The sequence below is a fragment of the Pristis pectinata genome, chromosome 4, assembly GCF_009764475.1.
Source record: "Pristis pectinata isolate sPriPec2 chromosome 4, sPriPec2.1.pri, whole genome shotgun sequence".
NCBI classification, from domain to species: domain Eukaryota; kingdom Metazoa; phylum Chordata; class Chondrichthyes; order Rhinopristiformes; family Pristidae; genus Pristis; species Pristis pectinata.
The window spans coordinates 111,784,925-111,796,659 of NC_067408.1; the positions used below are offsets into that span (position 1 = coordinate 111,784,925).

Sequence of the window (11,735 nt, forward strand, 5' to 3'; positions counted from 1 at the left end):
TGTATATTTTCGAATTACACAAAAGACATGAAAGAGAAGGAACAAGATCTTCCTAAAAGTAAGAATTTTTGATCAGATCTATTTGCACCACCTAAGTGGATAGTGAATTACATTATACATGACCTGAGAATTGTGCAATCTCAACAGACTAATATTTGGAAGAGAAAGAATCTGGTTATCTCCCAAGTCATAAATTATAAATTGAAAATCATACAGGATGCATTAAATAGCAGTACTAACACTACAGGGCAAATGAAGGTTTTATTAGTAACAGAAGGGAGTGCCACTTCAAACAGGGCAAGCAGTGAAACAAATTCAGAATGCATTAAGATCTTCACCAAACATTGTGAAAGCAAGTGGTATTAACTTGCTTACATGATTTAAACACTAGACACAGATCATAATGCATGGGTCACACATTCCTCCATTCCAGCCTTGCTCTTTCAAATCAAGAGTTACTTTAAGGAAAGTGGTTTTGCTGAAAATTCATACTGTATGAACATACTATTTAGCAGGCAGCCATTCAGCCCCTCAAGTTTGCTCTACCATTTAATAAAATTCCACTTTAAAAATATTCATGACTTCAACCACCCTTGTAAACAAGTGAGCTCTATAGATTCATACCACCAAATGGGCAACCTCCTTCCCACCACCACCACCCCCCCCCCCCCACCCAAGAGTGACCCACTAGATCTAGATGCTTTCACAAGAGCAACCATCACCATTCAGTCCCTCAGGATCTTGTACACTTCAATCACTTATAAACTCCAGCAGATACAAGCTTAACATGTCCAAACGCATATCCCCACAAAACAATCCACTACTCCAGGTAGTGGTCTCAAATATTCTCTGAACTGCTTCCTTAAATAAGGAGACCAATTTTGCACACAGTATCCAGATTTAGTGTCAACAGTACCCAATAACTGAAGCACAACCTCCCTACTTTTGTATTCAGTTCCCCAAGTAATAAACAATTGCTGCCAGACTCCATGATGAATTTGCCAACTTTCAGTAATTTGCTATTTTTGTCTGTATCAGAACAGACCATTTCTGCCAGTCACCCACCTGTGATTTTAGCTCAGTTTTTCTTTCCATTAGTGGGCACATCCCACATCCTTGTTATTAATAACACACAGGGTGATAAAGCAGCTTTAATGCAGCAGTTAGAAGCAGATTTAAACCAAAAACTCGTTTTCCCTTTCTCAGTTCTGACAAAGGGTTTCAGACTTGAAACGTTAACTGTTTCTCTTTCCACAGATGCTGCCTGACCTACTGAGTGCTTCCACCATTTTTTTGTTTTTGAGATTTCTAGCATCTAGTTTTTTTTGCAATTTTCAACAATAGCACTCTACTGGTTTTCCCAACTACTTGCAGCAACCGTATACTAGCCACTTGCAAATCATTTACTAGGATACCCAGATTCCACTGCATCTCAGAGCTTCAATCTCTCACCATTTAAGTAAACTAAATAATTCTTTATTTTTTCTGCCAAAATGGACAATTGAACTGATGAGGATTCCCAGATGCAAAGTGTGAACAGTTTCTCTTTCCACAGATGCTGCCTGACCTGGTGAGATTTTCCAGCATCTTTTGTTTTTATTTCTGCTTTCCTACCATCTCTGTGTCACTCAAGAGGATGATAAAGAACTTCCTCAAATAATTAATTTGCAAAAACTGTTTCTTTTCCTTTGGTAATCCACCAGGATTAAAAATGGCTTGCTTCCACTGATTTTGTGGGTTCTGAGGTGACTGCCAAGACCAATGGAGGAACCACAATTTTTTCCATAAATGGGGCAGGAACACAGGGTAGACAAGCAAGTTCTGTGAGATGGTGTGGTCCCTCTGCCATTTACACAGCTCTTGTGTGTGCTCCCAATGCATGGCCTAGAGGTTCTCAATACCATCCCAAATGCTCTTTCACCTTGAATGGCCATGGGCCAGGGATTTCCAAGAGTCAGTAAGGGCATTTCCTTGAGGCTTTGAACACATTTTTGAATCTTTTCTTCTATCCATCTGGTCACCTCTTCCTGCAACCACACCAATTAAAAACACAAAACTTTTCATCCTGATGGCAGCAGTTACAAATACTTCCAAATGCATTTTGAACAAACATCTGAAAATTCACAGCCAACCAACATTTTAACAGTGCACCAGTCTTCTCCCTACTGATGCATACTTAGCTGCTGACAATTAGTGAGCAGATTTATCTACACTTTGTGATAGGGATAGAAAGGGTAATGGTACAGAAAAAGCAGCTTGACTAAATAAAGATTCTGGAAATATTAAGTTAATTCACTTGGGTGGGAAGAGGAAAAGGCACAATGGTACTTAATTGTTAGAATAAAGGCCCTGAGTGCCTTCATGTAACAGAAGGCAGAGCAAATGATTGAGGCAAATGGAATGTTGGCCTTTACTGCAAGAAGAATGGCAAACAAAAGTAGAGAAGGCTTACTGGCATAAATACAGCACTTGGGCAAGACCACATCTGGAACACCCCATTAAGTTTCAGTCTGAGTTAAAGTAGGATATACTTGTCTTGTTGGCAGTGCAGCAAAGGTTCACTAAATGATTTCCTGGGATGAGAGAAAATTGAACAAATTGGTGTTTAGAAGAACAAGATGATTTCAATGAAACAAGATTGTGCGTCTTGCACAACAGACGATGCAAGAATGTTTTCTTGGTGGAGGAATCTAGAAGTATAGGACACAAGGATAAGGATCTTGCATCTGAGACAACTTTAATGCAGTGTGAGACTGGAATTTGGAATGCACTGCCTGAAGATGTGGTGGAGGCAGGTTCCAAAGTGGCCCTCAAGAGGGAATTGGATAAATATATGCAGAGGAAAAACATGCAAGGCCATGGACAAGAGGTTGAGGGATGGAACTACTAAGTTGCTCTTCTAGAGAGCAGTGTGGGCACAGCGAATCAAATAGCTTCCTTCTCTGCTATAACTATTCAATGATTCTACAAGAGGGCACAAGAAATTTCTTTGAGAGTTGTGAAGCTGTGGTATTCTCTAAAGAGCTGTGAGTGTTGAATCAAGGTGCAGGTAGATGACATTCTTCACTGAAGGGTTATTGGCTCTGAACAGGTAAATGGAGTTGAGGTAAACAATTAGATCAGCGTGATTTTATTGCCTGATAAAGCAGACAAGCATTCATGTGCCTGTTATGTTCGATAAACACTTTGAAAACCAGACTTGACAATCATAATTCCATGCTTTGTATGCAGCAGGAGGGGACATGGTTGGCAAACAGCATAAGGCCAAAGTCACAAATACAACACACAACAGGATAGCTAATAGTTCAAACATTATGCAAACCCATGCATCAAGCTGAACTCATAATCAATCATGTTCTTTTAGGAAAGTGTTGTACTGCCACTTGAAAAACCATGGCAAGGAGACTTTTCTAGACTTTTAATGTTCCAATTCCAAATAGATTACAATAGATCTTGGTTATTTTGTTGGAGGAACTTGATAATGCAGTCCAGCAACTTTAGAATTGCATGACAACATAATGGAGATACTATTCTCGGTTGCTACAACAGTACACCTCATTGGATATCACCCTGTGCCTCTTCACACGTGGTCATCCTAAATAGCAGGACAGCAACACCTAACTAAACCTAAGCCAAGGTTTTCAATATCTGATATGAAGCTACAGAAAAGGAAGTGAAGAAAGAGGCATATTGTCCCACATTGGTCACTTGAACTTAATTCTTTGTAGCATTACAAATACAGTATAATTGTTTTCATGGGGAACTTGGGGGAAAATAAACACTTCAAAAGACATCACTTTGGTTGTTCTTTCTGTACATTTTACTTCACCCATGGGGGTGAAGTACACTTTGAATCCATGTCACGCAACTGAGTGGCAAAGTGATTTTACCCAAACTATGACCATACTGTACAGTGGTCTCTACCAGATGTAGTTTACAGCCAAAATAAGAACAACCTCCTGACTAGTAAAAGGGACCCAGTGGCTGCTCCAGATTTTTATAATTTTATTCAAATGGATTTGTTTAGTCTGTCAGGAAGGGTTCCTGAGGACTAAAGAAATCCAAATATATAATTTGGATTTAGCTGCCTCATGGATATGATTTGAAGCCCCTCAGAGATTCAAAAACATTTCTCATGCTATTGACGAAGTCCAATTTTTTTTCCTGCATTTAGATTCGATTCTCCCCACCAACCCCCCCCCCCCAATTAATTCCTCTCATGTTTTATCCTCCCCACTCCAAGTCTGCAGCTCAGATTGGCTACAAGGCACACAAGAACTAAACCCATTTCAGTCAAGCTGCAGTTCATTTCTAAGTTGGAAGGTCGTGTGAATTCACTTCAGAGAGCTGAGCACAAATCTAGGTTGACACTCCAGTGTAAGAGACACAGTCTTTCTGATGAGATATTAAATCAAATCTCCATTTGTCCTCCCAGGTGCACACAAATGATCCCAAGGCACTATTTTTCAGAAGCAGGGGAGTAATCCCTGTCCAGTATTTATACTTTAATCAAAATTACTAAAGGCTGATTATTTGATCCCAAGGAAAACACATGGATGTTTTCATTGTTGTGCACTGATCGACTGATACATTTCCTATGTTAAAACAATAAATACACTTCAAATGTATTTCATTGGCTGTAAAACAAATTGAATCTTTTTCAGATGGTCAAATAGCTATGAGCAAATTTCTTGATAGCTAATGTACCAAGCACCACCACCGAGGGAAGTTTTTCAACAGCATCTCTAAGATGGTATCAAGACCAAAGGGGCCATAACTATATGACCCCTTGAACCTGCACCAATATTCAGAAGTTCATGTCTAGTCTGATTGTGCCCTTAGCTCCCATTTCCCCAAACCCTGTTTAGAGCAGGAAGTTCACAACCATCAGAAGAAAAATTTCTTTATTGACACCACCCCCGGGGGCAGAGAATTCCAGACGCACTCTCAGACAAGAAATTTCCATGCACCTCAGTTTCAAATGTCTGGCTCTTTATTTTGTAGTTGTGTCCCCTCGTTAGTGACTCTCCCACTGGTGAAAACACCTCAAACATCTACCCTGTCAAGCCCCCTATGACCTTACATGTTTGAATAAGGTCACCTTTCATTCTCCTAAACTCCAAGGAACACAGGCCCAAATTGCCCAGCCTCTCTTAATAGGACATCTCTCTCATCTCAGGAATTAGCCTGGTAAATCTCCTTTGGACTGCCTCCAACATTATTATATTCCTTTAAGATAAGCAAAATTATACCAAGTATTTCAGGTATATCTTCACCAACACCCTGTACAACTGTAACAAAACCTCCTTATTCTTAAATGCAAACCCTTCGCAAAAAAGGCCAACGTGCCTTTTGCCTTTTTAAAACTACTCATTGGACCTGCCTAACTTTTTGTAGTTCAGATACAAGAACACCCATATCCCTCAGAACTTCACTCATTTACAGTCTCTCTCCATTCCACCTTTTGATTCCTCTCACCAAAGTGCATGACTTCACATTAAACTCCATTTGCCAAATTTTTGATTCAATCTACCATTGTAGAATCACATGTCCTCATCATAACTTGCCCTTACACCTACCCCCAGTTCTGAGGGTGACTGGCTCGAAAAGTTGACTGGTTTTTCTTTTCACAGACGCTACTTGATGAACTGAGTTTTTTTTTGCTTTTTAAACTCCAGATTCCAGCATCTGCAGTTTATTTTTGTCTCTGTATCTGCCATGTCAAGCCCCCTCAGAATCTTATGTTCCAATATGATCACTTTCTTCTTTTGAACTCTCAAGTACAAGCCCAACCTCCTCAGAGTTATCTCTCTTCATCCCAGGAATGCAAATCACTTTCAGTAAGGAGACCAAAACCAAGAGCGGTACCCTGGCTGTAGTCTTATCACTGCCCTGAACAGTCGTAGTAAGACTTTATACACACCAACCACTTTGCAATTAATGCCAACAATCCTCTCCTTCCTAACTGCTTGCTGTATCTGCAAGCTAATCTGCTGAGTTACATATGTAATGACTTTCTGTTCAGCAGAATTCCAGTCTCTCTCCCTTCAATGAGAATCAAAACGAACTGCACGTGCTGCAAATCTTAAACAGAAAGTGCTGATAAACTCAGGTTAGGATGCACCTGTGGACAGAGAAACAGTCAATGAATCAACCTGGAACATTGACCATTTCTCCCTCCATTCAAACCTCCCAAGGTGGATAACCTCACATTTCACCACAGCATACGCCAACCTTGATAGTATGCCCCAACTTTACCATTTTCCGATTCACAAGAAAGACAGAATAGTAGCTTGAAGAATCTTTGCTCTACAAGTTTTTATGCAAGAAAGGGGAAGATTCTGATATTTTAGAAATTCAAATCAAAAAGCAATCAAAATCAGCAATGTAATTGGGTTGATTTGTTAGTTGTTTTGCGACTATGATCAAAATCACTGATGTACGTGACCTTACAGTTGTACAGCCTCAAGAATGTTTGATACAAAGCGTCAGAGTCACAGAAATTAAATAGGCCCTTTGACCCAACCATTCACATGTCCATCTAAGCTAGTCCCAGTTGCTCATGTTTGGCCCATATTCCTCTAAACCTTTTCTATCCACGTACCTGTCCAACTGTCTTTTAAATGTTGTTATTCCAACTCCTCAACCATTTCCTCTGGCAGCTCATTCCATATACAGACCACCCTCTGGGCTGCCCCTCAAGTTCGTCTTAAATCTCTCCCCTTAAAGCAATGTCTTCTAGTTCTTGATTTCCCCAACCCAGGGGGGGGGGCAGGAGAAGACTATGCGTTTGCCCTATCTATGCCCCTCATGATTTATTCAGCTCTACAAGATCACCCCTCATTCTCCTATGCTTCACTGAATAAAAGTCCTAGCCTGTTCAACCTCTCTAGTCCTTCCCTAATGGTTTAGGCCAAAATCAAAAACAGACCAATTCTTTTGTGAAACATACCAATTTATTTGCTGGAGTCGCTTGTGGGAAAGGGTGGGGGTCAAGAGGGTGATATGGTGGTTGAAAAGGGCACCCCAGTATTATTGCACTACTGGTTCTGGTTGTGTGGAAAGGGGAAAAAATCCTCATACTGAAAAATACAAATACGAGTGCCGGGCAAGAACAGACCTGTGCATAGCGGTCAGTATTCAGAAGCAGAAATCACATCCAAGACAGACTTTCAATTACATAATACTTATTGTGTCCCTTTCAGAATGACTAAGTACTTTACAGACATGAAGCACTTGCGAAGCCTGTAGTGCAGGAGATATTAACCAATTTGTACACAACCAGTCCCCACAAATATCGTTGATAATAAGCATGTAATCTGTTGTTTGGGTAGGACACCACACTGTTCTTCTTTGAAATAATTCTATGAGATTGTTTACATTCACCTGAGAGTTCAAATGGGGCTTCAGTTTAACATCACATCTGAAAAATAGCATCTCTGACGGTATGGCACTGAAGTGTCAGTCTGAATTTTTGTACTCAGGTCCCTGGAGTGAGGCAAGGTGAGATTACCAAGTAAGGCAGTCATGCTGGTAGAGATATGGCAACTACACCAAGACTAGGTCAAATCTGTGAACATTCTTGGCTTGTATGGTGATTATTTAATCAAAATGATACACAAGGCAAATATACAAGCTTTTAAATTACAGCAAATATTGTGTTTCCAAATGAAAGTGTTACACTTCTAGGGTGAGGGGAAGAGTCAACAGTGAAAACAGCACACAGGTGGTCTCCAAGGTGAAGCCAGCACCCATCTTTATGTAAACAGTACAAGTCATCAGTGAATAGCCTTATCCACCCTAACCCGAAATAAAAATGAATTAGAAGGTGACAAAATGCCATTGTCTATAAATAAGATGGGTATAATGATTGCTGTTTTCTACAATCCAATCCTAACCAACCCAAGGCTTGAAACTGCAGAAAGCTCACTGGAATCAGTCCACTCCCAGGATTTATTACAAGAACTGCAGCCATTTGAAAAAATCCTGCAACAACGACCCACCCAAGTTGATTTCCTCATAGATACATCTAACATCATCCAACTTTAATGCTTCAGGCATTTTTAAAAGAAATATCATGCGAGATCTTTACAAGAATGTAGCAAAAGGTACATTCATTTCGTATGACTTTATTACAGTCCATATTAACCTTGATAACTCAGCCCTATCACAAAGTAATATTTCCACAATTAAAGCCATATTCAATATCAAAACTGTACAGACCAAAGGATGAACAAAAAAAAGAAATGACAACTGATTACAGTGATTTAGATCATCCTCATCACTGAAATACAAGCTCCCTTTTGGTATTCACCATAACATGGGGAAACTTAAATGCCATACGCCCAATTTATAATTATTGAAATGTAATAGCCCCAGCTTGAAACAAACTGCAAAACTCAGAGGTTACTAACCCACCATTTACAAAAATCAATATACTGCAAATACAAAAATATTTCCCCAATGATAATTGCACATTTTATTAAATGGATGTCAAACGGAAGCTTCTCATATTACAGCAACACACTAGGCAATCTGAGAAATGTAAATAAAATGGGACGAAAGGATAAGGAACAAGAGCAAAACCCAGACAGATAGAAGAATGGGAAAACAGCCAAAAATACGCGACAGAGCTCAGACATAAATAATAAACCTGATAAACTCAATGAAAAAAATAATGACCTCGAATTTTAAGAAATGCAGGGAAGGAAAAATAAATAATCAGAGTTAAATAAAAATGTGGGAGATAGTATGTAGAAATATCTTGCTCTATACAAAGTCAAGATTCATACAGGTTAAGTCTCTCAATTTCATTTTGTAGGCAGATTTTATTTCTACTGATTTCTTTACCCTTTCCTTCTCGTATACTTCCACCTTATACATATGTAGCAATGACAACGCATGCATTCTTAAGTGCAACAAATTCCTTTGCATGCTACAAAGTGAAAAAGCTGAAATCTCCTGAAAAATCGTTTTACATTTGCTTATGATAAAAATATTACTCAAGACCCTGATGCACAGAACCAGGCAGGGGATGTTTGCGCACTGCAGAGGCGCCATCTTTTAAGGGGCAACCACCTGATTTAATAGATTAAAAATGGGAGTGGGGCGGAGGAGCTGTGGGGAAGAGAGAAATAAAGGTACGACATGGGGGCAAAAAAAAGGCATGAATAGAGGGAAAGGGGGACAGAAGGGGGCAAATCTTCCCGCTGCAGAGCATCTAAACACACGCTCAGACGAAGAGAAGCTGAAAGAAGCCAAACAAAGAACACGCAGGAACCGGGACCGCAAATAAATCAGGAAGGAGGGCAGGCATGGGGAGGGAGTTATTGGGAACTCGCAACTAAGCTTCCCAATCTCAGGGGGTAAGGTTCCCCTTGATCCCAGGTCCGCGCAGGTTTGTTTATCGCACCCACCCCCCTCCCCCAGAGCGTCAGACATCTCTCAGCAAGCCCCCCACCCCCTGACAGCCGCTCAGCCTCCACCCTCCTCAGGGTAGCTCCGTTTATAATCCCACCACTCAGACAGGCGCCCCCTTCTCGACCCTGCCACTGAGATCCAAGGCCGGCGAGCCCATCTCCCCTTCCACAAGACAACCATATCTCCCGCACGCTCCCCCAAACACCACAACCTCCTCGCAGGAGGAATCCCCAACCCCGCCCCCCCACCCCGAGACCCCAGCTCAAGACAGTGACCGCACCCTCAACATCAGAGGCACTCCACCCCTATCTTGCTCAAAGCCCCTTCCCCTCAAAGGCATCCCCTCCCAAGCCTGGGATGGTGTCCCCCAAACCTCAGGACGTACCCCACCACCGGGAGTCCACGGCAGTCCTCCCCTCCCTCAGTGGGACACAACCCTGGTACCTCTCTCGGGACAGTGCCCACCCCACCACTACCACGGACACCAAGGACAGTACCCTCTCTCCCCCAGACCCAGCCCAGGACAGTGACCCCACCCCTCAGGAGACACCCCACTCCCTGCCCTCACACCACCAGGAGCCCCCTCCCCAAGATGCACCCCCAGCTCAAGACGTTGACCCCCCCCCACTCAAAGGCATCCCCCTACCCTTAACACCCCAGGAACGTGATTTCTCCTCCCCCCCCCCCCCATCCCAAGAAGGAACCCAAACCCGTTCCCAATCATCGGGAGCCCCAGGATAGAACGCCCTCCCCTCGAAGGCATTGCCTTCACCCCCGAGACCCAAGCAGCACGGCTCACCCCTCCCCACGGGGCCCCCTGCCCAAGACAGTGACATTCCCTCCTCTCCCCCCCGGGACCCAACAACCACCCCATTCCCCCCCCCCCCCATTGGGGGAAAGGGACCCCACCCCTTCCTTCAGAAGGACCTAAATACCTACTCCCCCATTGGGACCCCAGCCCAGGAAAGTAACCCCTCCCCAGAGAGGGACCCAACCCCCTTCTTCCCCTCCCCCCCCCCAAACACACACACATTCCCTCTACCCGCAGCCTGGGATAGAGACCCCCTCCCACCACTTCCCTGAGAGGGAACCCCCTCTTCCACTCCCACCAGACCAGGACAGCTCACCCCCCCCCCCCCCGGGACCCCAGCCCAGAGGGATCCAACACTCACCCCCCCATCCCACCCTCGGGAGCCGAGGATAAGCACCCCCTACCACCTCCACCCCACCCGTGGGACCCCACCACCTTTCCCAGGGAGCCCAGCGCAGGACAGCAGCACCTCACCCCCCGCCCCAGCCGGACGTCGCGTCGGTCGGCGGGCGCCGTTACCTCCAGAGCCCGGCAGAGCGGGGCGAGGACGAGAGCCACCGCCGCCAGCAGCATCCTCAGGCGGCCCGGTAAGTGCGGGATCATGGCCGCGTCGGGTGTGTTCTTGTGGCCTGGGAGGTGGGGGATGTCTGGTGGTGCCGGCGGTCCTTGTAATGAAGAGGACGGACTGTAATTCCACGCCGCCTCGGACGGCTCCCTAACTCGGTGACTGGAAGCGAAGGAGGGGGGTGAAGCGCGTTTTGTGCGGCACCTGCACCCGCCCCTCCCCGACTCCCCGCCCCTGCTTGGGTCCCGCCCAGCTCCCGCTCCCGCTCCGGCCCGGCACCGCCACCTAGCGCTGAAGCCACAAGGCCGGGAAGCGCGCAGCGCAGCGCACCGTCCCCGCCCGACCTCCCGCCGTCTGTGCCAGCGGCGGGGGCCCGAGAGCGCTGCTGCACTGCAGCGGCCGCTTCCCGCCTCCGCACCGTTTCCATAGCGACCTGCAGCGCCGCCCCCCGGCTGGGAGGAGGTACTGCAGCTCATTCCCGCCTGGCCGACGCGGCTGGGAAGACAACTGCAGCGCCGGCCGGCTCGGAGGAGTCACTGCGTCTGCCTCCAGCCAGCTGTCACACACCTCACTTGAAGTGCGCCTGCAGCGCCCCTAGCTTGGAGGTGTCTGTATAACGAGCCAACCATGCCAGCCAGCGTGGGGGAGTAGGAGGTCACATATGACTTGCAGGGCCACGTTACAAAAATACTGGAAAATATGTGCATATACTACCAAAGCCACCGTTTACATTTTCCAGCATTTTCTGGCCTTGTTCCAACGTGTGTGCGTTGATGCAAGCAGTATAAATCAGATTAAATGAGAGAGAACAATATATGCTTTTTTGAAGGCAGACGTTCTCAAACTGTACAATAGTGTCTGTTCCAACATTGCGTCAAGGTTATCAATAAGAAATAGGAAAAGTATAGGTCACTCATTGACTTCAACAAGACTATGGCT

The 11,735-nt window shown here is 44.6% G+C and overlaps 1 protein-coding gene across 4 annotated transcripts in view; it reads right to left on the reverse strand.

Annotated features, from left to right (window-relative positions):
• LOC127569394 (amyloid-beta precursor protein-like) overlaps positions 1-11,025 on the reverse strand; it is a 145,469-nt gene extending 134,444 nt beyond the window's left edge. For 2 of the 4 annotated variants that reach the window (XM_052013997.1, XM_052013995.1), the window contains exon 1: positions 10,751-11,021. In XM_052013997.1, the coding sequence (XP_051869957.1) occupies positions 10,751-10,834 (84 nt within the window). In that variant the 5' untranslated portion in view covers positions 10,835-11,021. Of the gene's footprint in view, positions 1-10,750 lie in introns of all 4 variants that reach the window. The other 2 variants (XM_052013998.1, XM_052013996.1) reach the window with 2 other exon arrangements.
• Between the last annotated feature and the right edge of the window lie 710 nt (positions 11,026-11,735).